The sequence below is a fragment of the Heloderma suspectum genome, chromosome 4 (genome assembly GCF_057233095.1).
Source record: "Heloderma suspectum isolate Gila_16-S chromosome 4, 16-S_ref, whole genome shotgun sequence".
NCBI lineage: Eukaryota > Metazoa > Chordata > Lepidosauria > Squamata > Helodermatidae > Heloderma > Heloderma suspectum.
In genome coordinates this window covers 128,102,289-128,130,275 of record NC_139461.1, presented here as the reverse complement: position 1 = coordinate 128,130,275, position 27,987 = coordinate 128,102,289, and the positions used below count along the sequence as shown (strand labels likewise).

The 27,987-nt window shown below is 44.2% G+C and overlaps 1 protein-coding gene across 1 annotated transcript in view; it reads right to left on the bottom strand.

Moving 5' to 3' along the window:
• CDH12 (cadherin 12) overlaps nt 1–27,987 on the bottom strand; it is a 309,761-nt gene that overhangs the window by 48,955 nt on the left and 232,819 nt on the right. The window contains exons 5-6 of the mRNA XM_084850557.1: nt 23,901–24,088; nt 2,978–3,231 (exon numbers count right to left, since the gene is read on the bottom strand). Of these exons, the coding sequence (XP_084706683.1) occupies nt 2,978–3,231; nt 23,901–24,088 (442 nt within the window). The remainder of the gene's footprint in view (nt 1–2,977; nt 3,232–23,900; nt 24,089–27,987) is intronic.

The window sequence follows — 27,987 nt, the reverse complement described above, 5'->3', positions numbered from 1 at the left end:
GTGGCGGTTCGTCAGGTCTTCGACAGGGGCAGAGGCGGCAGCTGGTCTTTCGACTGGCTGCCGCCGCGGCCATTCCAATAAAAGTAAAAAAAAAAAAAATGCCCCCGTGATAGGCTACGTGACGATTAACGTAGCCTATCACGGCTAGATTTGCAAAGTCAGCCGTGATAGGCTACGTAAATCGTCACGTAGCCTATCACGGGTGACTTAAAAAAAAAAAAAGCGCGTACAGCTAATGGCGGCCCCCATAGGGAGCCGCCATTCACGTTCCTTATTTGGTTGCTGTAGTCTACGTAAAGATTATGTAGACTACAGTGAAAATAAGGGCAACACTATTTGCGTTGCCCTTATTTTCGCCATAGTCTACGTAAATCTTTAAGTAGACTACAGCGACCAAATAAGGAACGTGAATGGCGGCTCCCTATGGGGGCCGCCATTTGCGTACGCACTTTTTTTTTTTTTAAAGTCACCCGTGATAGGCTACATGACGATTAACATATCCTATCACAGCTGACTTTGCAGATCTAGCCATGATAGGCTACATTAATCGTCACGTAGCCTATCACGGGGGTGTTTTTTTTTAACTTTTTATTTCGCAGCCGGGTGAGGCGAGGCGCCTCCTCCCTGGCCTGAATTTCGGCCGGGTGAGGTGGGAAGCCTCCCCCCCGGCCTGAATTTCGGCCAGGCGAGGCGGGAAGCCTCCCCCCCAGCCTGAACTTCGGGGGGAGCAGCGAAGCGCCACCCCCCCACCGCGAAGCAAGCTGCGAGACCAGGTAAGTGGCTTTCGTGCACCCCTAAAAGCCAGACTGCTTACTTGAGGGAGTGATATTAAAGGCAAAACTGAAGTACTCTGGCCACATCATGAGAAGACAGGATACCCTGGAGAAGATGCTGATGCTAGGGAAAGTGAAAGGCAAAAGGAAGAGGGGCCGACCAAGGGCAAGATGGATTGATAATATTCTGGAGTTGACGGACTCGACCTTGGGGGAGCTGGGGGTGGCAACGGCCAACAGGAAGCTCTGGCGTGGGCTGGTCCATGAAGTCACAAAGAGTCGGAAACAACTGACCGAATAAACAACAACAAAATCCCACCCTATATCATGAAGATCTCATGCAGCGTACAGATACAATCAATTTAAACAGTATGAAACAATGAATAATTTAAACAGTTAAAAACATAGCTGTTATGTTTTTAAAACATAAAAACCATTAAACAAGCTAATACTAATTAGAAAATCTAAAACAATAAAACAGTTAAAACAATGCGCAGCTTTAAGGGAATTTAATTAGCCCTCAAAGGCTTTGGTGAAAAGCTATGTTTTAACTTGGCGATGAAATGAAACTACCATCTGCACCAATCAGGCCTCCGAGGGGAGGGCATTTCACAACCGGGGTGCCACAGCAGAGGGGACCCACTCCCACATCCCACCATCATGTATATCTCACACCAATTTGGTGGTGCTGTTTATTTTCCAGGTGATGGTTTTATGGTATTGTATTTTACTGTTTTATAAGTCATTTGAGGGGCTTTTTCTGGCCAAAATGTGGCATAGGAATGGTAATGTAAACAAAACAAAACTAGTAATCTGGAAGGAGCAACCTTTCAAATTCAAGATGGATGCAAAGATTACACAGAATAGAGGCATGGCCACCAGCATCATTTTGAAGTCATTTCAAAGGCGAGGTCTTCACCTCAAATATTGTACCCAATATGAGACCATCATCTTCCATTTTAGTCGCTCAAATCACAATTAATGGAGCCAAATTTTGAGACAGTTTTGGAATAGGGTTCCTACCAAAATCCAGGGGGAGAGAGGAGGGGGGAAGATATCAGAAGGTCTGGCCAGGCAAATGCCACTGTGGATCTTCATTCCCTGAAATATATTGCTGAGCATATCTTTATACCATAATAATGATTCTGCACCTTACTTCAACAAAATTATCTTGATAGACATCAGAATGATGTTGTGTTAATTCTGTTCTCAAATGGTCCAGTAAATCATAAAAAGAGGTAACATATAGGGATGTCATGGAAGTCTGAGAGGGGGGTGGAGTCTGGTGGACTTCCCCCTTCTCCCCCACCCCCAGACCCCACTCACCAAGCTGCCGTCACTTTACAGACCTGTTCACCTGTGATGTTGCATAAATGGACCATTTACACCTCTACTTTTATGGAGAAAACCCAGCTGCCATTTTTATGCAAAATGATGGCTCGCTGAGGGGATGTCCAGCCCGGCCCCGCAGCACTTGCTGGGCACTCACCAAGTCATCCAGGGGTTTGCGTGGTGCAGCAAGTGGGTGCGGGTGGCAGTGGCTCAGAAGTGCCCAGCAATGACAGATGGAGGTGAGTCCATCCGTCCCAAGTAGCATACCATTGGAACTGAAGTCTTATACATTCCTTGCTCCACAGTACCTATGGGCCTCACACAACCTGACAAAAGGCTTGTGCCAATGCCTAGAGCAGGGACGGGGAACTGTGGCCCTCCAGATGTTGCTGGACTGCAATGCTCATCAACCCTCACCATTGGCCATGATGGCTAGGTCTGATGGGAGTTGCAGTCCAACAACATTTGGAGGGCCTGCTTTTGACCCAGAGGTTCAGCTGCCTCCAGCTGTTCCTATGGAATTGAGGGTTTGGTTCATTCTGCAGTTGCAACTCATATGGAGAACCCAGATGTGACAGTGATTGCAAGGAGCATGCAAGGTCATGTGTGCTGCACATTAGAAACCTAGCAGATTGTGGAAAGTAATCCAAATGTAGGATCCAGAAGATTCTACCAGATTAAAAATGCTCTAGCTCTACCAGATTTCTTTTTCCTTGGAGGAGAAGCAATTTGCTGATCCCTTATTTGGAATACTGAATTAATTGCTCTGTCTTGTCTTCTTGGTGAAATATTTCATCATTATTACATTTTTTTTTCTGGCCCAATGTCACTGAGAACATTGACTTAGTCAGACCTAGTCAGCACTTCCTTACCTGACAGCACTGCTGCCAACATCAAGGTCCTGGGCAGTGACAGCTCCTATAATGGTTCCAACTGGGGTATCTTCATAAACCTCCATGGTATAAAAGGGTTTGCTGAAAACTGGAGGTTCATCCATGTCCATTACATTAATCTTCACTGTTGCAGTATCCTTGAATGGGCCCACAGAATGGAAACGATGATCAAGATGGACATTCGAGGCCTCAACTTTAAAAGTGTATGCCTTCTTCATCTCAAAGTCCAATGGCTATCATAAAGACAGACACATGCAAATGCAATGTCAGATCAGGCAGTAAAAATATAGAGATTCTGAAATCATTTGGGGGAGGGGGTGGGAGGTCAGAGGAAACTCATGTCAGAATTAAAATATACTTAATAGAAAAACTCCCTTCATCTGTTGAGAGAAGGAGAGGGAGAGGGAGGGAGGTTGGTGTAAAGTGGCAAAACAAGGAGGCGACCCTTGATCCACTGTGGGTGCAGTCAGTCTGAACGTAAAAGATATAAGGAAGATAGAAAGAGCAACAACAGTGTGTGTGTGTGTGTGTGTGTGTGTGTACACACACACGTACATATACATACACACGCACTAAACTTTTTGGCTTCTGCCTTCATCAGTAGCTGTGCTCCCTTAAAGTTATGACTAGACAACCCTATACATAAAACCTTAGATTGCTGACCCTATATTGCATTACCCTCTGCCTAAAGACTCCATAAGGATTGTCTGTGTGTCTTATACTGCCTGCGGCTGATATGTATGACAGGATGTCTAAGTATACCATGGATCAACCAGTCCCACCGTTCAGCATGAGAGAAGGTAAATTACCAGTAACGTTTGCGGCATTTCTGATTCAAGTCTTCCCATGCTTGTGGAGCTGTAGCCAAAGCAGTGCCACCCACACACAAGAGGGGGTGGTATCTCTGCAGGCTTGGGGTAACTCAGAGCTCTGCAGAAAACAGCCCTGTAACAACTCAATAGCATGGTATGCTAATGGGAGGAGGGGACTGCTAACCAGGTGGGAGGTGGTATGGAATGGAGTATCTGGAAAGGAAAGAAGGATAAAGGGACACATAGATATAAAAATGTAGAACGAATCCTCTCATTGTCTGGATAGTTCATTTACTGCCTCACACTGAGGACATCTTAAAATCTCCCGAAACATGGAGGTGAGAGCTGCTCATAGGCATCAATGGAGATATCAAATATTTTAATGCGGCTGGGATTGGGTACCACAAAATCAAACCAAACAAAAAACAAAATGGAGAATAAACCCCCCCAAAATCAGACCCAATGGGCACAGAATGCTGACTGAATGTGCGAGGGGAGAAAGAGGAAAAAGGAGGTTGGAATGGAGTGGTTCCACCCTGCAACATTTTCTTGTAGAGGCCAACTTGTAGTGTTGCCTAAATCTGAGCAGCCTCCATGTGTAAATCACTTCCTAATTATGCAAATAATGTGGTGTGTTGGGAAAGGGTTAACCAATGCCCGCTCAGCTAATTTCCCATTCCAAATCCCTCCTTTCAAAGTGGCTTCATAGATAGGAAACAGAAGGTTGGGTTTACTTAGATTAGATATTTAGATATCTGAACCCTCAAAGGCTAAACAAAATTGAAGAGAATTATACATTTTAAGAAATCTAAGGCTGAAATCTCATGCATACTTTCCTGAGAGTAAGCCACATTGAACACACTGTTAGTTCCTTCCGAGTTACTAAACTTCATGCAAACTTTCCCCTAGCCCAGGGATGGGGAATGTGTGGCCCCTCCAGGTGTTCTTGGACTGTGGCTCTCATAATCCCTCAGCACTGCCATAATCCTTCAACACTGCTGGCAAAGGCTGATGGGAGTTCTTGGCCAAAACATCTGGAGGTCCACCAGTTACCCACCTGATTTAGAACATAACCGCATAGCAGTTTTGAAGGAAACCATGTGTAATTCCAGTACACACATTTGTGAACAGGAGGAGGGAGGTGGAAAGTGTGGGGCTTGCAACCATAGGCTCATCTTGGGCATCTGAAAGGCTGGGCTAATTTGGAAACTCACAAGAAGGATCTCTCCCTGACCTCCTTGAAGAACATGGTCTCTGGAAAAGAAGCCTAGCTTCTTCTAAGTCCAAATAAAAAGCCTTGCCAAAAGACTAGGCTACATATTTATATTCCTGTGAATCTTAATTTAAACAAAATGAGTTTTCTGCAACCATTCAAGTGTGCAGTAGAAAAACTAAACTCAAATTTTCAACACATTCATGACTGGTTAAAAGCTGTTTTTTTATTATTCTTACCACTGGTAAACATTTTGGATGTTTGCAAATCACTCACATATTCCTACCACAACATTTTCCATCCCCTGCTATATGGCCCATTACATGTCCAAAGAATCTCAGTTGCCTTTTTCTTATGACATGTATAAGGTATCTACACTATTGACCTTCTGATACCTAATAAAAAAGAAACAGAAACTCTCCTACCTGTAGGGATTTAACTGAATTGGGCCTCTGACTTCTAGTCTCTCTGTGACTCTGTCTCTGAGTCTGTCTCTGTCTGCTCTGGATGCTTAGCTAACAGTGACCTCTAGTGGTGAACCTTAATACCAACACACACCTTTTTTTGTTTCACAATGTTACTATGTTACAATGAACATGGGCACTAGAAAGGAATTCAGATTATAGTCTTTCAGCATAGACAGATGGATGCTTCTTCTTTTAATTTTGATCATAATTAGTCATTTTCTACAAACATCATATCTAACAGATGCAAACTATGCTTTTTATGGCATCTATTTACAGATAGCAAGACAATGTTTATTATGAAATTGCAAGCAATTAATATTCACTCTAACAAAGCAATGAAAACAAGCTTGAATTGGAATGCAGTTGGATAATGATTTTCAACAGGGCTGTGTGAAGTCATTTTGGGAAATGTTGTTAGCCTTATTGAATTTCTCTCTCTCTCTCTCTCTCTCTCAAAGTTCATAAGAGATACATTGCCTGAGCAGGATCATCCAAGTTTGCCCCCAAATTTTGCTTGAAGCCTGAGCAATATTAGCAAATAAAACAAAACAAAACCCCACAAAAAAACAAAAACAAAACACCAACCCCCACAAAAAACTCTTCTGGCTTTCTGCAAAATGTTGTTGATGTTTCCATCTATCAGAACCCTCCACATTCTATTTGGATTTTTTCCATAGGATAAATTTGGTGGTAATTCAAGATACCAGGTAATTCTAGATACATTCAAAACCAATGTCTGCAAGCTTCTGTTCATTATGACCACTGTTTTTCTTTGTGCATGCAGGAATTCGCCTTGTGGTGTATTTGTAGTGGTAGTAGTATTTATTACATTTATATCCTACCTTTTTTCCTCCTTAAGGAACCCAAGGCAGTATACATAATCCTCCTCCACCTCTCCCTTTTATCCTCGCAACAACAACCCTGTGAGGTAGGTTGGGCTGAGAGTCTGTGACAGGCCCAAAGTCACCCAGTGAGCTTCCATGGCTGAGAGGGGACTAGAACCCGGATCTCCTGACTCCCAGTCCAACACTCTAGCCACTGCACCACACTGGCTCTCAGTGTGGTGTAAGTCTTCTGACTTATTCACTATAAACAGAAGCTGCCGCATCAGATTCAATTAGGGATGGGGAGAAATTAGTTTGGTTCCCATTTTAATACAAAGCAACCTAATTTGCACTCCCCAAACTAATATGAGACCAGGAATGTGATTTCCCTTCAGTTTTTTGCACTTCTCTGAATTTTGAGATGCAGTTCTCCAATTATAAAACGTTTACAAAAATGCATGCCAAATTTTGTTTGGACATTCTACCAAAACATTTCTTAAACATACACAGAAATGGAACGGAATGAAATTCAAATTGTGCTTCAAAAGTTCTAGAGCTTTAGAAGCCAAAACAGACAGATTCATCCATCCCTGGAGTCAGTTGCAAACTGGCTCACCAGAGGCATTGCTTGGGTCTTAAAAGATCCAGGGCACAGGCCCATAGGACGTACACACACACACACACACACACACGTCTAAGCACACGTCTAATATATGTGTGTGTGGGGGGGTGCGTGCATGCAGTGTGCTTGTGTGTGTGTATAGATTGCATACATACATGCAATACATACATGCAATACATACATACATGCTTCTTATACATACATAAGAAGTGTGCACTGATCCCCCACCCCACTTCAACTCAGACCCCGATTCAGCATTTTGGAAAACATCCCGCTTCTGCTCTGGCCAATTTGTAGTCGGACCACTTCAGTTCAGCACCAAACCTGAGTCAAGGTTTGGAAAAATGAGTATGTTTCCTGTTGACTACCATGGGAAATTAGAAAAAAAAACACCTGTAACTTTTTTCTCTTGGTCAGAACTGGATGATAATTTCAGGCACAGTAGCCCCCGAGAAAGGGATTTATCCTGCCCAATGTCAGAAAAATAGGTGCAGGGTTTATATTTTGATTTTCTTTTAAAGGGAACTGCCAATAACATTTTAATTCCTTGGAAGAATTGAATAAACATTTCAGGATTCAATGCCCCATCAGAGGAGATCCTGTTTGCCAAATTTCAGAATGTTAGCCACAAGGGTTTTCGTGCAAGGGTGGCCTTGACATTTTGAGGTCTCCAAAAGAGGACATACTTATCTCCCTATGTTCCTTGTGGACCATTGTTCTGAAAGTTACAGACAGCCTACAGTTGTCCCCAAGCAAGAAACCTGCAAAGTTTCAGAAGGATAGGTGCAGCAGTTCATGTGGAAGGGGAGTTCTTCAGTTTGGGGGAGGGAGTGATTTGCTTTCCCTTCCATTCACCCCTTCCCCAATAGTTTTTGGGTAAATTTGTATGAAAATGCACAGGTTATTAGAGGTGTCCCCCAAGCAAGAAACCTGCAAAGTTTCTGAAGGATATACATGCATTCTAATTTAGAATTACTAGAATTTATTTACATTTCACAAATGTTAGCAGAAGGGGAACATGGGTGGGAAGGTGCTATTGCATTCATGTCCTGCTTGTGGGTTTCCAGTTGGCATCTGGTTGGCCACTGTGTGAACAGAATGCTGGACTAGGTGGACCTTGGTCTGATGCAGCACGGCTCTTCTTATGTTCTTAAATAGAGAGTGCCTCTGAGCATGTGCAGAATGCTTTTCTTTCACCACTGAGCACTTACATTCTCCCCCTACCAATTCTATTCCCCTCCATGCAACCATCCCTCCTCATCCCTCCAGCAACTCTTCATAAAAACAGATGTCTTGTTTTGTGCAACTCCTCTCTACCTCCTCCTTGTTATTCACAAGCTCTCATTGTATCTTCCTCCCCATAAGTTCATTTGTGCCAAGACTTCACCAGGATTCAGCCAATGAGTCTGTTTTCAAAACTAGGGCTAAGTTATGGAGAAACTCTGAGCATGCACTAGGTGCCTTTCCCTCACCACTGAAACTAGAGTTCATGCCAAAAAAAACCCCAAACCCACACATGACAAAACATGCATAGGACTGAGCTGAAAGGGTAGTAAATTCATTAGACAGAATTGGGTAGGCACTGTATTAAGCCTGTGGTACCATGCTCACAACTCAGGACTTATTTCTGAGTAAACATGCAGAACATCAAGGTGCAAACTTCCCTGCAAATGTAACTTGTGCTGGAATCCTATCACATTTTCCTGAGGGTAAGCTTCACTAAACATAATAGGACTTCTCAGTAGGCATACATAGGATTGCATAAATTAGCAGTATTTATCTCCCCTCCACTTAAAAAACAAACCAAAAACTCCTTTTTTTCTTAAAGGTTTCTGTTCAGAGGAACATAGGAAGCTGCCTTGTAGTGAGTCACACCCTGGGTCCATCTAGCCCAATACTACCGACACTGACTGGCAGCAGTGGCTCTCCAGGGTTTCAGGCAGGATTCTTTCCTAGCCCTACCTGGAGATGCCAGGGATTTGAACCCGGGACCTTCTGCATGCCAAGCATGTGCTCTGCCACTGAGCTGCAGCCCTTCCTATTGCTGCATAATGGCAACTGACAAACAAAACACTTTTGTTTCTCTGCAACCATGTGACCCCACTTTTCCCAAAGGCTTGAGTGAGGAGAAGGAGAAAAACCAACCCTCTTGTCTGTTTGTATAAAGTCAAATACAGTTCATAACTTCTCTTGCCCAACAAAGAGAATTCTCTTTAAGAATTCCCCAAGATATGCTCTGGGGGGGGGGATAAAGAAGAGAGAGACAGAAAGAACAGGATAGGGGAGGGAAGAAGAAAAGAAGAATGGTGATTGGAAATGTGTGCAGGGTGGGGAGTAGAGAGAATTCCTGAAGCCAAGTGGCTCCTTTCAGAGAGGCAGTACTTCCGGGGAATTTAGGAGGCTGTGGAGGGTTTGTAAGGATTGCAAGATCTCCACTGACTTGTCCCATTCTGGAAGTGGTACTTTGGGGTATTTTCCAGTTGTGCCAGCAAGCGCTACTTTCACATTGCACCAGTGGTAGTACTGCATACTAAGCATAAACTCTGACCAAGGGCAGTCTTAAATAGCAGGTGAATCTACTGGCTAATTTTTGTCAGAAGGAACACCTTAGTATTAATTTTACTAAAACTAAAATGGTTGTATCTGGTAAGCAATTCCCTATATTTAACTGGTCAATTTCTACTAACCTCATTCACCAGGTTAAATCGTTTTTTTGGGTGGGGGGGGGTGCAGCCAATTCCTCTTGGAAGGCCCAATAGGATGCTGTTAAAGCAATGCTATTGTAGAAACCATCTTGAAGTTCCTCTACACAAAGGGTGAGCAATTAGTTGCCCGGCCCTTAAAATCTTTTTGGCTAAAGTTGTTCCTTCTATGTAATATGATGCAGAGCTTTGGGGTTTTAGCTGATCATTACTTCAGGAGCTGGAGAAAATCCAAAATTATTATCTTAAAAGAAAGTAACAGCTTTACCGGTTCACACCCCTTGCCACTCATATCTGTACAGAAATGGTTTGGCTGTCTGTTTGGGCTAGAATACAACTATGCCTTCTAAATGTTCTTAATACAATGTTAATTCCAACATTTTCATGTTTGGTTTCCCTCTTAAATACTTCAAGGAGATAAACTGCATTACAGGCAGGGTATAAATGCAATAAAATAAATAAATAAAAATAAATTCAAAATCTTGATGGTCAACTGACTAAGATGCAGTCAATATCCAAATCTCAGTTAAGGCATTTTGTGTTTGGAAAAGACCTTCTGACTAATACATGTTAAGCATTCTAGAGTCTTATATTTTTTCTAGATTCTAGCTATGTATCATGCTGGAACATCAGAAAGCCAGTTATTTGATTCTTATTTGTTTAGTGTCATGTAGGAATGCTTTTACAGAATTAAGATTTAATGTTATGCCCTTTTTTAGAAGGCCCTTATAAGAAATTACCATTGGAACAGTATCCTTATGTGTTTGGTAAAACTGTCATATTGTCCAGTATGTTGCCCAGGGTCCTCTTTCTAAGGATTTACATGAAATGTATTTGCCTGAGTTTAGGCTAAGCAAGATTTTTTTTTTTTTTTACATCTATCGAATTTGTATGTTTTCTGTTGTTTAATAATGAAAAAAAAAAAGTTACCTTGCATGTCTCCTTATTTGCGCTGGTGACAAGGAAATTGAGAGCTAAATTTGTTCCTTGACTTCTTGTGTTCCTTCTGTTTTTTGTTTTGTTTTGTTATGGCTTAGCACTAAACATAAAATTACTACTACACATTATCCAGAGCAAAGAACATGCATGAACAGACCTGCATGATGCTAACTGAACGCAACACACTAAATATTGAAAATGAAATTCAGTCAGATAGGCCTGATTTATTAGTCTACTACTTCATATTGGAGTTTAAGGACAACATGTGAATATTCATCATAAGCCCTCTGCAGCCAGTCCCAAAGATCTGTGCATCGTGATTTTTTTTCTTTTTGGTATACAGACTGCAGTGATAGGGTGCACATTGGGACCTATGCAAATGCTTTGAACTTGTATGCCAGCCTATCCCTAAACTGCCATCTAATGTTACCTAAAGTGACATCTGGAGATGAGTTTAAAGATTCCTCCTTGGCGAAACATCTGAGGAATTTGGGGAGAAGTAAAAAGAGCTTAATCAAACACAATCCAGATCCTGTACTATCCATCCATAGAGTTGGATCCACAATCTGCCTTCTGCGAGAAGAAGGGCTCTGCTTGTGGGAGGTCTCTCTGCCCATTTTGGGGTGATCACCCTCCCAAACCATAGCTCATCCCATTCAGTACGATCTCCTGACTCTCTGTGTATCATTTTCAGGGGGCTGGAGGGGCTGCTGTGGGAAGGATGAGATAGGGAAGTCCACTACCATCAGTTAGGAATGGATGAAAGTCCCTTGCCTGGCCCTGCAGCTTTTTTTTGGGGGGGAGGCGCTCCGTTTCTCCCCCCGTAATTCTTGGTGGGTGGGGAGGCATCCCGCCCCTCCCTGCCGAAATTCTGGCCGGGGGGGAGGCACCCCATCCCTCCCCACCGAAATTCTGGCTGGGGGGGAGCGCCCCATCTCCCCAGCCGCGAAAGAAAAAAAAAGTAAAGAAAAAAAAGTGATAGGCTACGTAAAGATTTACGGAGCCTATCACAGCTAGATTTTCAAAGTCAGCCGTGATTGGCTACGTAAATCTTTACGTAGCCTATCATGGCTGACTTTGAAAAAAAAAAACGCGTATGCAAATGGCGGCCCCCATGGGAGCCGCCATTTGCGTTCCTTATTTGGGCACGGGTAGTCTACGTAAAGATTTACGTAGACTACGGCGAAAATAAGGGCAATGCAATAAGGGCGTTGCCCTTATTTTTGCCGTAGTCCATGTAAATCTTTATGTAGACTACCCATGCCCAAATAAGGAACGCAAATGGCGGTTCCCATGGGCGCCACCATTTGCATACGTGCTTTTTTTTTTTCAAAGTCAGCCATGATAGGCTACGTAAAGATTTACGTAGCCTATCACGTTTTTTTTTTTTACTTTACTTGGAAATGGCAGCGGCGGCAGCCGGTCGGAAGACCAGCCGCCGCCGCCGAACTGCCGCCAAACCACCGCCAGGACCTGCCGCCCAGAGGGACATTCGACAGAGGTAAGTCCCATCCCGGGGGGGGGGGTGTCAGAGAATTTCCCCACCAATTTCGGGGGGCTGAATGTGTTGGCATTCGGCCTCCCGGAGATTCGTGGAGAAATTCTCCGACATCCCTACCATCAGTGCAGTTGATTCAGTGATTCAGTAAATCTGGATCCAACCCATGGTGAATGTCTTAATGGGGCAACTGGTTCTGTAAACAATTAAGGAGGTTTATATATCAAGGTCTGCATGCATGCGTCTGTTCACGCTGAGTTGATGACTTTACTACATCAGGATGTGTAGGATGTGTGTGCAATGACAGAGAAAGCATCATGAACAATGTTTTAAATATACTTCTCCCCCACACACATTTCAGACTTGAATGGATCCTTTTGCAATCTTGCCCCCTTCCCAATCTCTTTGCATCCTGCCAAAACCTAAACATGGAATTGCTGGATTTTACTCCATTTTGTTTGAATGACCCCACTTTGAGGCAAATGATACTGCAAAATATGCCATGCTTTCATAGGAATTCAGGAAACAGAAAAGTAGAGCAGAAATGTTCTGTCCAAAATTTCAAAACAAAACCACATTTTCAAGTAAAGTATACAATGTAGGCTGGAAAAGACTGGATACACTGTAGTGGTAAACAGGCTGTTAATATGAAGAACAGAGCCTTTCTCTTCATTCACAGTCCTCGCACAGCGGCAGGAGGCACGCAGTGCTGTCTGCTAGCTGTGAAGACTTGCACAGCTAAACAGTTTCTATATTTATCCTCAGAACACGCCATGCATGAATAGGAATAGCAAGGCATTTCCCTATGGGCATTATCAATGTTCCTCAGCCCTGGTGTGTAGAAACATGTTTCTATATGCTCTCCTTTGTTCAGGCCTGCTCAACTTGTGACCCACCAAGCCAAAAACAATCCACCATATATTGCAGCTTGTCAGGTGTTTGACAACCCCTTCCCTGCTTTTTGCAGTCTCAGGAAGGCAAAAAAAGAAGAAGAAAGGATTGTTGTTGTTATTTGCATTTCTATATCACTCCATCACCAAAGCTCTCTGGGAAGTTTACAGAAGTTAAATACAATATAAAAAGTTTAAAAGCCATTTACGAAAAAAGCACATGAAAACACACTGACAATTTACACAAACAACATATAACTAAAAACAGCATTGAACTATCAATCATCACTAAAGACAGATCCAGGACCAATTAAAAACTCATCATATGCTGCCAATGCCTAGGAAAAGAGAGAGGTCTTAATCTGGTGCTGAAAAGATAATAATGTTGGTGCCAGGCAGACCTCCTCAGGGAGCTTGTTCCACAGATGGAGGGCCACCACTGAGAAGGCCCTCTCTCCCTCATTGCTGCCTTCCAAGCTTCCCTTGGAGGAGGCACTCGGAGAAGGGCCTTAGATGCTGAAAGTAACATATGGGTAGGTTCATTTCAGGAGAGGCGTGCCATCAGGTATTGCAGTTCCAAGCCATGTTGGGCTTTATAGGTTAAAACCAGCACCTTGAATTGAGCTCGGAGGCATATAGGCAGCCAGTGCAAGCGGGCCAGAGTCGGTCTTATATGTTTGGACCTTGTGGCCCCTGTTCGCAATCTGGCCACTGCATTTTGCATGAGCTGCAGCTTCCAAACCATCTTCAAAGGCATCCCCACATAGAGTACATTGCAGTAATCTAACCTGAAGTTTACCACAGCATAGTCAACTGAAGCCAGGTTATCTCTGACTAGGTAGGGGCATAGCTGGCCCACCAACTGAAATTGGTAGAAGGCATTCCATGCCACTGAGGCTGCCTGAGCCTCAAGTGCAAAGATGGTTCAAGGAGGACCCCCAAGCTATGGACCTGCTCCATCAGGGGGAGTGCAACCCCATCCAGAACAGGATGAACACCCTCCATCCAGGCAGCAGAACCACCCACCAACAGCATCTTAGTCTTGTCTGGATTGAGTTTCAGTTTATTAGCTTTCATCTAGTCCACTGTCGCAGCCAAGCACTGATTCAGCACATCCACAGCCTCACTTGAAGAAGATGAAAAGGAGAAATAGAACTGCATGTCATCAGCATACCAATGACAACACACTCTAAAACTCCAGATGACCACATGCAACAGTTTCATGTAGATGTTGAACAGCATGGGGAACAAAACTGACCCCTGTGGAACTCCATATTGGAGAATCCACAGGACTGAGCAGTGTTCCCCAAGCACCACCTTCTGGAGCTTACCCTCCAATTAGGAGCAAAACCACTGCAATGCAGTGCCTCCCACTCCCAGCTCAGAGAGCTGACCCAGAAGGATACCATGGTTGATGGTATCAAAAGCCACTGAAAGATCAAGGAGAATCAATAGGGTCACACTCCCCCTGACTTTCTCCCAATATAGGTCATCATACAGGGCGACCAAGGTTGTTTCTGTGCCAAAACTAGGAGTGCACGAAAGCCACTTACCTGGTCTCACAGCTTGTTCGCGGTGGGGGGGAGGCGCTTCGCTGCTCTCCCCCTGAAGTTCAGGCCGGGGGGGAGGCTTCCTGCCTCCCCCGGCCGAAATTCAGGCCGGGGAGGAGGCGCCTCGCCTCGCCCAGCCGCGAAATTAAAAGTTTTTTTTTAAAAAAAAATGACTCCGTGATAGGCTACGTGACGATTAACGTAGCCTATCACGGCTAGATCTGCAAAGTCAGCCATGATAGGCTACGTAAATCTTCACGTAGCCTATCACGGCTGACTTTAAAAAAAAAAAAGCGCGTACGCAAATGGCGGCCCCCATAGGGGGCCAAACACAATCGCATTCCTTATTTGGTCGCTGTAGTCTACATAAATCTTTACGTAGACTACGGCGAAAATAAGGGCAATGCAAATAGCGTTGCCCTTATTTTTGCCGTAGTCTACGTAATCTTTACGTAGACTACAGCGACCAAATAAGGAACATGAATGGCGGCTCCCTATGGGGGCCGCCATTAGCCATACGCGCTTTTTGTTTTTTTTTTTAAAGTCACCCGTGATAGGCTACGTGACGATTTACGTAGCCTATCACGGCTGACTTTGCAAATCTAGCCGTGATAGGCTACGTTAATCGTCACGTAGCCTATCACGGGGGCATTTTTTTTTTTTTTTACTTTTCTTGGAATGGTGGCAGCGGCAGCCGGTCAAAAGACCAGCTGCTGCCCCCGCCCCTGACGAAGACCTGCCAAACTGCCGCCGGGACCCGCTGCCGGGAGGGACATTCGGGAAAGGTAAGTCCCGTCCCAGGGGCGGGGGCGGGGGATGGGGGGGTGCGGAGAATTTCTCCCCGAAACTTCTTCGGGGGGCCGAACACGTTGGCGCTCGGCCCCCCGAAGTTTCGGGGAGAAATTCTCCACCATCCCTAGCCAAAACCTGGCCTGAACCCTGATTGAAATGGATCCTGATAATCAGTCTCATCCAAGAGTGACTGGAGCTGGCTGGCAGCAATCACTCACTCAAGGACATTGCCCAGGAATGGAACATTTGCAACTGGCCTATAATTATTAAGGTTTTCCAGGTCTAGGGAGGATTTCTTCAGGTGTGGTTTCACCACTGCCTCTTTCAGGCATTAATACCCCAGCCAGCTGTTCCCTCCCTGCTAGCTTTTATTAGCCAAGAAGGGCAAGGATCCAATATGAAAGTGGTTGAACAAACCTGTCCAAGCACCTTGTCCACATCTTCAAACTGTACCAACTGAAACTCATCCAAGAAAATTGGACAAGACTATGCTCTGGATACCTCACCAGATTCACCTGCAGTAATACTGGAGTCTAAGTCCTGGCGGATGCAAGAGATTTTACTCTGGGAGTGCCTAGCTAGTGTATTACAGCGGGCCTCAGATGGTTCCATAATGCCCTTAGGGCCAGAATGTAAAAGGCCACGGACAACCCTAAAAAGCTCTCCTGGGTGGATGATTGAACAGAGGCAGTGACTTTTTTTCCCTTGCTGCTCTCACTGCCTTTGAATATATCTGGCCAGGGTTTGATTGCATCCATTAGAAGCTTTTCTCCACCTGCACCTCCAGTCCATCAGTCCTGGGCCCAGTGCTGTTCAACATTTTTATTAATGACTTGGAGGAGGAGGTGCAGGGAATGCTGATCAAATTTGCAGATGACACAAAATTGGGTGGGATAGCCAATACTTTGGAAGACAGAAACAAAATTCAAAGTGATCTGGATAGACTGGAGCGCTGGGCAGAACAGAATGACACTTAATAGGGATAAATGCCAAGTTCTGCACCTAGGAAAAAGAAACCAAATGCAGTTACAAGATGGGGGATACGTGGCTCAACAACACTACAAGCGAGAAAGATCCTGGAATTGTTGTCGATTACAAGCTGAATATGAGCCAACAATGTGATGTGGCTGCAAAAAAGGCAAATGCTATTTTGCGCTGCATTAATAGAAGCATAGCTTCCAAATCCCAGGAAGTCCTAGTTCCCCTCTACTCAGCTCTGGTTAGGCCTCATCTGGAGTACTGTGTCCAGTTCTGGGCACCACACTTTAAGAAGGATGCAGACAAACTGGAGAGGGTTCAGAGGAGGGCAACAAAGATGATCAGGGGACTGGAAACAAAGCCCAATGAAGAGAGATTGAAAGAACTGGGCATGTTTAGCCTTGAGAAGAGAAGACTGAGGGGAGATATGATAGCACTCTTCAAGTACTTGAAAGGTTGTCACGGAGAGGAGGGCCAGGATCTCTTCTTGATCATCCCAGAGTGCAGGACACGGAATAATGGACTCAAGTTACAGGAAGCCAGATTCCGGCTGAACATCAGGACAAACTTCCTGACTGTTAGAGCAATATGACAATGGAACCAATTACCTAGGGAGGTGGTGGGCTCTCCCACACTGGAGGCATTCAAGACAAGGCTGGACGGCCATCTGTCAGGGATGCTCTGACTTGGATTCCTGCATTGAGCAGGGGATTGGATTCGATGGCCTTGTAGGCCCCTTCCAACCCTACTATTCTATGATTCTATGCACTCAAGCTGTCTCCTATTTTGTTTCATCACTCTCAGCTCCAGGGTATATCACAGAGCCAAATGAGCTCTGTTTTGGAGAGGGTGCCCAGGAGCAATTGTGTCAACTGCCTGGGTCATTTCTGCATTCCACAGGTTGACCAGGGCTTCAACAGGAGCACCAGCCATATCAGCTGGACCCCCCACCCCACCCCACGTCCTCTGGAAACCATCCGGATCCATTAGCCTCAGGGGGTGGACCATCTTAACAGGTCCCCCACCCTTGCAGAGGGGAAAAGCTGCTTTAAGTATAAACCTCAGCAGGCACTGATCTGACCATGACAAAGGGACCGATACAAGGTCCCCCACCTTCAGATCACCATCTCCATGTCCAGTTGAGAAAGCCAAGTCTAGAGTATGCCCTGCTACATGTGTTGGGCCAGTGACATGTTGGGACAGTCCCATAGCATGGAGACCATGAAATCTTGAGCCGCCCCAGTCAAGGTGACCTCAGCATGAATGTTGACATTCCCCAGACCCAACAGTCTGGGGGATCTCAGCATCACAACCTAGACCACCTCCATCAGCTCACCTAGTGAGTCTGTTGAGCAGTGGGGTGGGTGGTACACCAACAGAATCCCTAATCTGTCCCGCTGACCCAACATAAGGTGCAAACACTCCAGACCAGTAGTCACATGGACAGGAAGAGATGGAATTCCTATAGGCAACATCCCCTCCCCAGCCTTCAAGCCTTCCCTGATGCTGGACCAAGTACCCTGGTGGGCATAGCTGGGAGAGACTGACTCCTGCTCACACACCCAGGGCTCGGTTATACATGCCAGATTGGCTACCTCATCCACTATTAAGTCATGGATAGTGGGGGGTATTCTGAACTGATCTCTCTTTTAAAAGCAGCATCTGGAGACCAGAAGGCAGGCTGATAGGGCAACTACCAAACCTGTGGGTGCAGGGAGGACTGGAACATGGCACAGCCATTAACTGTCTGGGCCACATTCCCCTTACCTGGCAAGTCCTCCTCACAACTCCTCACTACACTGATTGCCCCCCCTCAGGTCCCCCCAGTTGGCCCAACATCCTTCAGGCCACCAGAAAGCTAGGCAGAGGAACAGGGTCCATGTCCTGTAGGGCTCACAGAGGACCAGAAGCATGGATGGTGAGCTGTGTTTGCCTCAGTGTGCCACAACTTGGGCAGGACTTTCAGTTACTTCAGTTTCTATCTTGCTCCATTCATACAGCTCAAGGTGGGAAACAGCAGTGTTCTACTGCACGTTCACCATACTAAAACCAGAATATATATCCAGTTAAAAATATGACATCAAAAATGCTTAGAATTACCCCAGTCCTGCTTAACCTTAGTTCAGGGATGAAGAACCTGTAGCCTTCCAGATGTTGTTGGACTGCAACTCTCATCAGCCTCAGCCAACATGGCTTATGGGAGTTGTAGTTATGGATGTAGTTAGGCACTGTCAATTTCAGTTTCAATCCGTTTCACATTTTTCCAATCTTAAGTTCAACTCATCTTGAACTTTGAGAATTTTTCCGGTTTTAAGTTCCATTCATCCCAAAATTTGAGAATTGCTTTAAAGTTTGCATGAGAATTCATAAGCTACATTTCTCCTAATGCATGAAATTTTGTATGCATTTTGGCAAATATACATATTTTCGCAAACACATTTCTTAATATAATGTACTCTTGAATTTTATAGTCCCTAATATGCACATTTTTGTACGTGTTTTTAGTTAGATAACTACATTGCAAAATTTGGATAAGTATGAATTTCAAAGGATAACAGTTTTGGCATGCATAGTGGTGTGAACTGAATAGGGGTGTGCAAATTTTGTTAGAACCGTTCATGGATTGTCAGAAACCTTTCATTTCATTGTCTGCTCATTGATGGAATCCGATTCTTTTTAATGGGATGTACAAGAACTTCTTTCCAGCTTGTAAATGTGCATTAGTACAAATGCACACTTCTGTTGATGTGCCTTAGCACAAATGTGCATTTCCACAAATCCTCCCCCCCTCACAGTTAAAAACACCCCCCCCCAAAAAAAAAAACAGGCTGCAAGTCTGTGGAATCCATGGAACTCAGAAAAGCCCAAAATCTGCTGGCCGGATTAATAGAAATCCAAACTCATTTGAATCCATTGTAGATGTCTTTGACATCTCTAGAACTACATGAGTCCCTAGTTATAGTCCGAAAACATCTGGACAACATGTTCCCCATGCCTGACTTGGCTGTATTAGTGCTCTGTTAACAGCCAGCTCAAACAAAATAGTCTTACTCTTCCTCCAGTAGGCAATCAGGATCAATCCTTTATGTATCTCTAGGGAAAAAATGTCCCCCACCTGTCTAGAATGCCTTGTTATATTTTCTTGCTGTGCAGACTTGGTGAATATAGATAGGGTCGTAAGGGCCAAAGCAGGGTGGCTGCTGATTGAAAATGGCTTCCCATTGTCCAGTTCTCTCCCTGTAGATTTACCCATGTCATGACATCATCATGTCTCACTGTTGCCTGTCCCCCTCCACATCATTAGGTGTGAGATGTTTTTAGACAGAGATAGATAGAATTAGACAGCGTCTAGACAGCCATAGGATTTTTTGGTTTCTGGGAACCGAGTTTGGAGCCAGTGCTCCGAGCTTGGTTCCCAGAAATCTGACTCCCTGCCTCATAGGTGGTGCAGGTCATCCCTGGCTCTGCACTTGGAAATGCAGTGTGGAGCAGCTGAAAAGGATGTGTTCCTGGGGGTGGGGAGGGGATCACGGAAGCAACAGTACAATGCTTCCTATGTTCCATCTGCCCTCCCCTGCCCCCTAGCTACAAGAAGCCCAGGTTAGACAGCCGAAATCAGCTGTCTAGCCACAAATGCAGGGTGGCTGGAGTGCAGAGGTGAGGATCCCCTCCACGCTCTGCCTGCCCTGCATTGGATAGTCAGCTGCCGCCAAGTTCGGAGGGGTTCGGCTATCTCCATAGGACTGTGCCCTTAGAGAAGGGTGTTTTTAGCATGCTGAAAACACAGAACTCCAAACCTCTTTATGACCCCACTCAGAAGTCTCATGAGGCCCCTTGACATGGGACACTGGGAAGCATGTGTTTTCCCATATGGGATATACTATATGACATAAGGATCCGTATTTATTTCTGAGTTTCCTGTAGAGTCTACATCATCTTTGTTTCAAATAATGTTTGTTGTTAGATAAATTAGTGCTGTGTTGAAAATTTCTCCCACATTTTATTCAACCATTCTCATTCATTTTGATAGAAAATCAATTGTTTGCAAAAAGACATTCGAAGGAGGAGAAATTTTTGGAGACATTCTCATAGGTTGGGTTTGGGTTTCTTGGCCTTACCTTGCTTATGAGGTGGCTGAGGAGTGTGCATGTGTGTCCTAACTGTCATTGAACTATAATCTCTGGGGCAGCCTGTCGCCTCCTTGGCCTCCCACACTTCAGTTAAAGCCATCATAAGGAAGACATCACGGGAAAAAGCCCCAATTCCTCCCATGGGGCTTTTTCAGTTCAGGAAGTGCAAGTGGCCTGGGAGGCTGCAGAGTAATGAAAAGATGTGAAATAGAGAGGGAAAACACACACAGCACTCTTGGCCACCTCTCAGTGATTACGTAAGCTCAAAAATACCACCAAAAGAAATTCAAAATTCTGCCTCAGCAAAGTGGAAGCCCTCAGCACAGTTGATGCTGTTGTCACTTACAGAAGCAATGCAGGAAACCAAAAGTCCTTGGGAAAAAATAAAGAACTTGAATGACAACCTCTGTCTAGGGATGTATGGACTGTGTAAAATCCTCTCCGTCTGTGTTTCATGGATTGTCAGGTGCGTGTTATTCCATCATTTGTCCACAGAGAGATGTGATTTTTTTTTCCGCCATGCAAAAAATATGCAAATAATTATGTAAGTATTTACTTAAGTATTTACATAATTTACCTTAGTACATAACATTGAGCATATTGTCCCCCATTCCATTCAATGTTTCCTCAGCAGAAACTTACGTATTTTCCTAGGAATTTTCTGGACTCTGCACAGCCTGAGGGGGTCACTCGGCAGCAGGTTCTGCAGGATTCTTAGAAATCCAAGCTAATTTTAGTCCATCTCAAATTTCTCCAGCATCCCTTCCACTGTCAATTGTGAGCCCTATCTGTGAGAAACTGTTGGAGAATGCCCCCCCCCCGCCGGAGAAATTCAGTGAAATCCCCCCCCCCCTTTCTCTGCCCACAAATAGGCTGGAGAATTTTGAGAGGCCATTTGTGCACAGCTCTAAGATAAATGTTACATGTTTAGCATGAGCCACACAAGTACACACTCATAAAAGTAAATCAATGTTTAGTTGGTTCCACCAAAATGGTTCCTATTTTCCACCACCATATAATGAGAGTAGATAACAATTGAGGCTCTGTGTTGTGTTATCCTGCGGCTCTCCCTGATGCTTTTTGAACTCAGTGGCAATATTCCAGAGTGGGCCAGTGTGCACACGGAGGCCTGCATGAGCAGAGGTTGTCTCAGAGAAGTTCCACCAACCACACATTCAACCACATGGAAGCGAATGAGCCATCCATTCCATGTGCATAGCTTGCTGTGCATCATGGACAGCCTGAAGATGGGCTACTGGCTAGAAATAACTATTTATACCCTTCATGCATGCTTTTGTTGTTGTTTGTTTAACTTGCTGCATTTCAGATGACAGTCTTTGAACCGGTGCTGCTTTATTTGATATGTAATGACTTATTGGACTTTTATGTCCTACGTGTTGGCTTCCCATAGGCAGCTGGTTGGCCACTGTGTGAACAGAACAGAACTGTGTGAACAAGATAGCCCTTTGGTCTGTTTCAGTATGCTCTTCTTATGCTTTGATGTGGACCTGCAAAATAAACCTACCCAACCTGTAGCCTGCCCAACTGTGAATGCAGCCCAGCAGAAATATATGGGACCTTGCCAGATACATGATGAGGCAGAAAACACACACACACACCAAGAGACTTATAAAATCCCTGGTGAACCATAAAATCCCCAGTGATCCATCACTTCTGGTAGGCTGTGTTTGGTTCACCAGGTCACAGACCTAATGTATGTAACATATGAGAGCCAGCATTAATTTTGTGAAGCATATGTGTCTATTAGAGATCCTGAAAGCCCTATTGATTGTGATGCTAATAAGGCAGTAAAACTTGCTTCCTTTGATTCCATTTGGCTGCAGTTTCAATGCCAAACACTATGTGGCACTAGAAGACATAAGATACTTGGAATGAACAGGTACTTTATGGTTCCTAGGAGATAACAGGGCCTGCACTCAGACTCAAAGCTCAAAGTCAAATAGCCAGCAATCACATTATGACTGAGATTTAAGATGAACTACACACACATACACACACACACACACACCTCGCCCTGGGCGGTATTGGATTACAACAGGTATTGAAAATAAAGAGGGAAAGAGTCTGGCATGTAATTTTCTCCAGCCAATTCTGTTTTCTTTACCAGCAGATATAGATATATAGGCTGGTAAAAAACAGGATTCATATATATACATACATACATACATATGAAGAACTGTGCCCAGTTTGTTTGTGCAATTAAAAAATGGTCTGACATGCATTAAATGTAGGCATGCATTTGTAAAATGCCTAAACATTTTTTGGACAGGATGGTGGTTATTTCACTAGGAAAGAAAGAAGTGCATGGTATTGGATTTTCTTTCTAATGGCACTGAAAAAGAAAGCCAACATTTGACAACATTCATGCATTCGGAACTGTTCATTTCAAATTCAGAAAAAAAGGCAAATGACCTCAGATCAAGTTAAACTCTCATGCCTAGATGAAATATTTATGTTCAACCTTCAGTACTTGAATTTGGCCTAATGCATCTCAAAATCTCCATATTGGAAATCTGTGCCAAAATTCAAAACAAAATTATTATTTGAACCATATTTCTGAATTGTTTCAGCTATTTTGCAATTATTACTTAGATGATGAATTTGATGGCTGCTATAGTTCTAAAGATTATTATAGTCTCCTTCTGGAATTTCAATACTTACTCTGATGCAAATACGCAGATATTGGTAATCATCACAGATTAGGATCGAATTCAAACAAATGGAACACTAGACATATTTCCTATGAGGAAATTAGTCTCATAAACAGTAATCCAAAGCACCTATTCCAGCTCCATCATCTACAGCAGGATTGGGCAAGTTGTGGCCCTCCAGATATTTTGGTTTACAACTGTTGGTTTACCATTAGCCCTAGGCAGGAGCTCCACTGTCCTGCCCTGTTTCTGCTCATTTCTGATGGCTTCAGGCAGTGCTTAGGGATGTCCATCACTGGGAAATCCAGCCTTTTTGGGCTCGCCGGACTTCCGTGGCATGCTCAACTTGGTTTGCTGTTGCAGTTGCTATGAGTTCCAGGGGCTTTTAACCACTTTGGGGGTCAGCCATAATTTGCACAGAGATTTGTGCAAATTTTGGCCACAAATTGCACAACTTCGTATAATTTGCACAGATTATGTCTGTGATTTCCACAAATTGTGTAAATTTGCACAGATTATAGCCAAATTTTGCTCAAATGTTCTTTTGCCAAAAAAAGAAGAAAAGAAGAAGAAAAAAGATGGAAATTCTGCCAGCTGGCCCAGCTCATTGCATACCGAGTCAGACCAGATGGTAGAAGACAGAATGGAGTCCAGGGGGATGAACATATGTTTGTTACAGGGGGATGTAACAAACATATGTTACAGGTGCAATTTCTCATCCAAATGCATATATCAAGTCTGATTTCACATCATTTAATCAGATGTATTGATTTTGAGTCCGACTACTAGTTAGCTTATATCTCTGCTAAATACCTTTTTCAACTTGATGACCCCTTCTTGTGTATGCCCATCTGTGCTGATATCAAACAAGTTTCCTCCATCTCCTGGAACAATAGTATATTCAATTTCTGCATTTTTCCCAAAGTCAGGATCCACTGCTCTGATTCTTCCAATGGCTGAGCCAACAAGAGAAGACTCAGGTACTTTCAGGTGGAAGATACCTATGATAAATAATCAGTTGTTCAGATGAGCTCTTGACAGAAAGTTTATCATGGAGAAAATGTAACAAGTTATTCCCATTAGTATAGTACATTAACCTATACTGTATACTCAAACCTAAGCTACATTGAGTTCAGTTGGGCTTGCTCCTAGGTAACTAGGTATAGGATTGCAGCCTAGGGTGCTATACAATCCTTGTATTACTAGTCACAATGGTATTACTTTCCCCTTTGTACTAGATTTAAAATGAATACATCCAAATATTTAAAATTAACCAAAATTTCCAGCTTCAGTATTCAAATTTTGAATGTAAATTTTCAAGGTTGGAATTCAGTTTTCAACTTTAAAGTCCTTAAAGACCTTTAAAGAAATAAGACCGGAAAAATCTGACATTTAAGTACTTTAGTTTTTTAGGCATCTCAGGGTTGTTTCAACTTGGACACACCTACCATGAATTGTCATATACTAATACCATTACGTATATCAAATGCTGTCACATACTGAAATACATTACATGCCATTTATTGTTTATTTCTATTGTCAATATCAAAAAAAGTATGGCAATAAAGCTATCAAATACCTTAAGCTACCAAAAATCAAATACTGAAATTAAATATCAACTATCAAATATAGATATCAAATATTCAGACAAAGTTTTTCACATATTCAAGCATTCAATAAATATCTGTACAGTATTCGATATATAAATGTGTGAGATAATTTTGAGGGAAGAAAATACATTTTAGCACAGCTGTTGACCTCCCATGATGAAAAATTGAGTAAATATGCTTCGTGCAAGTTCACCTAAGATGGAAATTGGATTTATGATCAAGCCTTTCCAGCTTAAATCAGTCTTAAACATTGTGCAATATAAAAAGGCCATGTTAAAACATCGCCTGCATGTTTATGTGAGTATCCTTGCTTGTTACTCTGCAGGAACTCTTTTTTCTTCAGGTATGGACAGAGGCCCGTGAAATACCTCCTTAAGCAAAAGCACTATCCTCATTAGCTATAAGTAGTGTAATAACAATTAGGTATCCACATAAAGTCTGCTCCCTCAGTACGGTTAAGGATGGGTGAACTTGCAGGCTGCTGTCCCTTCAGGGATAGTGGACTCATTCCAAAGGATTTTCTTTCGCAGCTTCAGTAAACCCATTTTCAAGAAAGCCATACTGGGTTTATTTGGGGGCTGTGCACCGCGTCAAGTCCAGAGCTGAATTCTGAGCCAATGTGGGGTGCTCTGGGCTGCACTTGAAGCAGGTCAGGATCGGCTAGGGATGTACAAAAGTCACTTACCTTTTCGCGGAATTGATTCGCGGTGGGGGGGAGGTGCTCCGTCCCTCCTCCTGGAATCCTCAACGGGGGGGAGGCAATCCGGTCCTCCCCCCTGGAATCCCGCCTGGCTGGCTCCACTCCGCGGCGGCTCTGCGGAGCAGCCGGCCAGGGCTGTCCGCAGCCGGACTTCCGGCCGTAGCAGCCGACATTTGCATCCAGCCAGGCTGCCGTGATAGGCTACGTAAGTATTTACGTAGCCTATCACAGCTGGGCAAAACAAAACAAAAAAAACCCCAGTGTACACAAATGGCAGTGGCTACGGCGGCCGCCATTTGTGTTCCCTATTTTTTACTGTTTTATCTTACATAAATATTTACGTAGGCTATTACGGCGAAAAACAGGGGAACGCAAATAGCGTAGTGGGCGCCATTTGCATCCTTTTTTTTTCGCCCTAATAGCTTACGTAAATATTTACATAGGCTGAAATGGCAAAAAATGGGGAACGCAAATGGCAGTCGCCGTAGCCACCGCCATTTGCGTACGCCTTTTTTTTTTTTTTTTGCTTCGCTTGCTGTGATAGGCTACATAAATACTTATATAGCCTATCACGGCAAAGACCAGGATGCAAATGGTGGCCGCGGCAGCCGGTCAAAAGACCAGCCGCCACCGCCGCTGCCAGAGCCACCACCGGAGCCGCCGCCATCCGGAACATCCGCCCCAGGTAAGCTTCGTCTCGGGGGGAATCCGTGGGGGGGCAGGGGGGGCAGACCATTCCACCACAGATTTCGGGGCGCCGAACGCCAGTGCATTTGGCTTCACTGAAATCTGTGGCAGAATTCTCCGCCATCCTTGGATCGGCCTGAAGAACCCAAAGTGGGTCAGGTCACTCTGAAGCACTTCGGCACTCTTCAGGATGTTGCAGAAGCCCAGCTGCCCCTCCGCCCAGCTACACCCCCTGCCACCCAGCCGCACAAGGCCCCTGCTCTGTACCTGGACCCTCAGGATGCATGCCGGCAGCCATCGGCCACACAGCACAGCGGGGGTGTCTGGAGGGAGAGCCCACTTCAGTCCTAGAGACTGAAGTGGGTTGGATTGGATCCGAAGTGGGTTGGGCCCACTTCAGAAGTCCCAAAGTGGCCTCTGAGGTGGGTCAGGGGGTCCCTGCACAGCCTACAGTTTATTTCCCCTTGGACCTGGACCTGGGTCACTCCTAAGATCTCTCTTCCCACTTGCTGCCCAATGCACCCCTTACAGGGGCTTTAGTTGTAGGTAGAAGTTGCTACGTCCTGACAGTCCCATTCCATAACTTCTAGTCTGACTTTCTTTACAACCCATAAGATTATGAGAATAATAGGTGATGGTGGTACCACAGCACCATTCTTACCACAGGATGTCATAGCATTCCCTCCATGGCACGTTCACTAGACAATAGCCCTATCCAGTTGTTTTAAAGTGTGTACCCCCTACATGTGAGGAGAGGGAGTTGGGATGAGCACAGTAGCCCCATCCCTGCACCCTCATCATTCTCATCCCCCTCCATGTGCAGATGGCAACTGTCTGCAGCAGAGAGACTATTGGGGGAGGCTCTCCATGCAACTTAGAACCCTGATATTCCACCATTCTACATCACACTGAGAGTCTCCACAAGCAGGGACAGTCACCCCCTACATGCTTTAAGATAACTGAATAGAGCTATCATTAAGCCAGCTAGTTTAAAACAAAGCTACCTGGCATTTTACTGCTGCAAGTCCCCAATGTCTGTAGAAAGCACTTTAACAAGTTCATAATTTTAACAAAATGGCCCCCACTGCTACAACATGCTCCTCTCCTACTGAGGAAGATGGATACCTTTAACATGTTGTTAATAATTCCAGAGGAGTTTCAATTTTGACATTCCATCAAAGCCAGAAGTCAGGGTTTTTGTGCTAATCAATTTTAGCGAAGTCATTTCTCTCTCTCTCTCTCTCTCTCTCTCTCTCTCTCTCTCTCTCTCTCTCTCTCCTGCACTTTGAAAGTGTTCCTTAAGGCAGAAACAAAATGGTCCCAGTGAGTTTGGATTCTCTAGGATTGAGTCATGCTGCGACTTTGGGCTCCTAGTTTGTTAGGCCTGTTTTCACTCATAGCTCAAGAGAAGAACTTCCAAACTAAGTAAATACATTTAGGGCACAATCCTATGTATGTTTAGACAGGAAAAAAGTCCCACAACTCCCAGCATTCCTCAGCCAGCATGGTTGGCAGGAGAATTCTGGGAGTTGTAAGGCTTTTTTTCTGACTAAACACGTATAAGATTGTGCCCTTAATCTATTTAGTTCAGATTTGATCTCCAAGGCTACTGACATTTTAGTGAAGGTAGACATGAACTAAAATAAGTCACACATGTGAGTATTTTGATACCTATATAGAGATCTGCCCACAAAGCAGTTGCCCAAGTTGCTTTAGGTCAGAGAATGCACAGTGCCTGCATGAGCCGAGCACCATGTGTGTGCTGGAGCCATTTGAAGCTTTGCACTATGCACATGATGGCATCCCTTTAGTGTTTTATCTGCTATACCCCTTGACATTGTACCCAAACTGATTAAAATGGGCCCCCATCGATTAAGCAATTAAAGTTTTACTTAATTAAGCT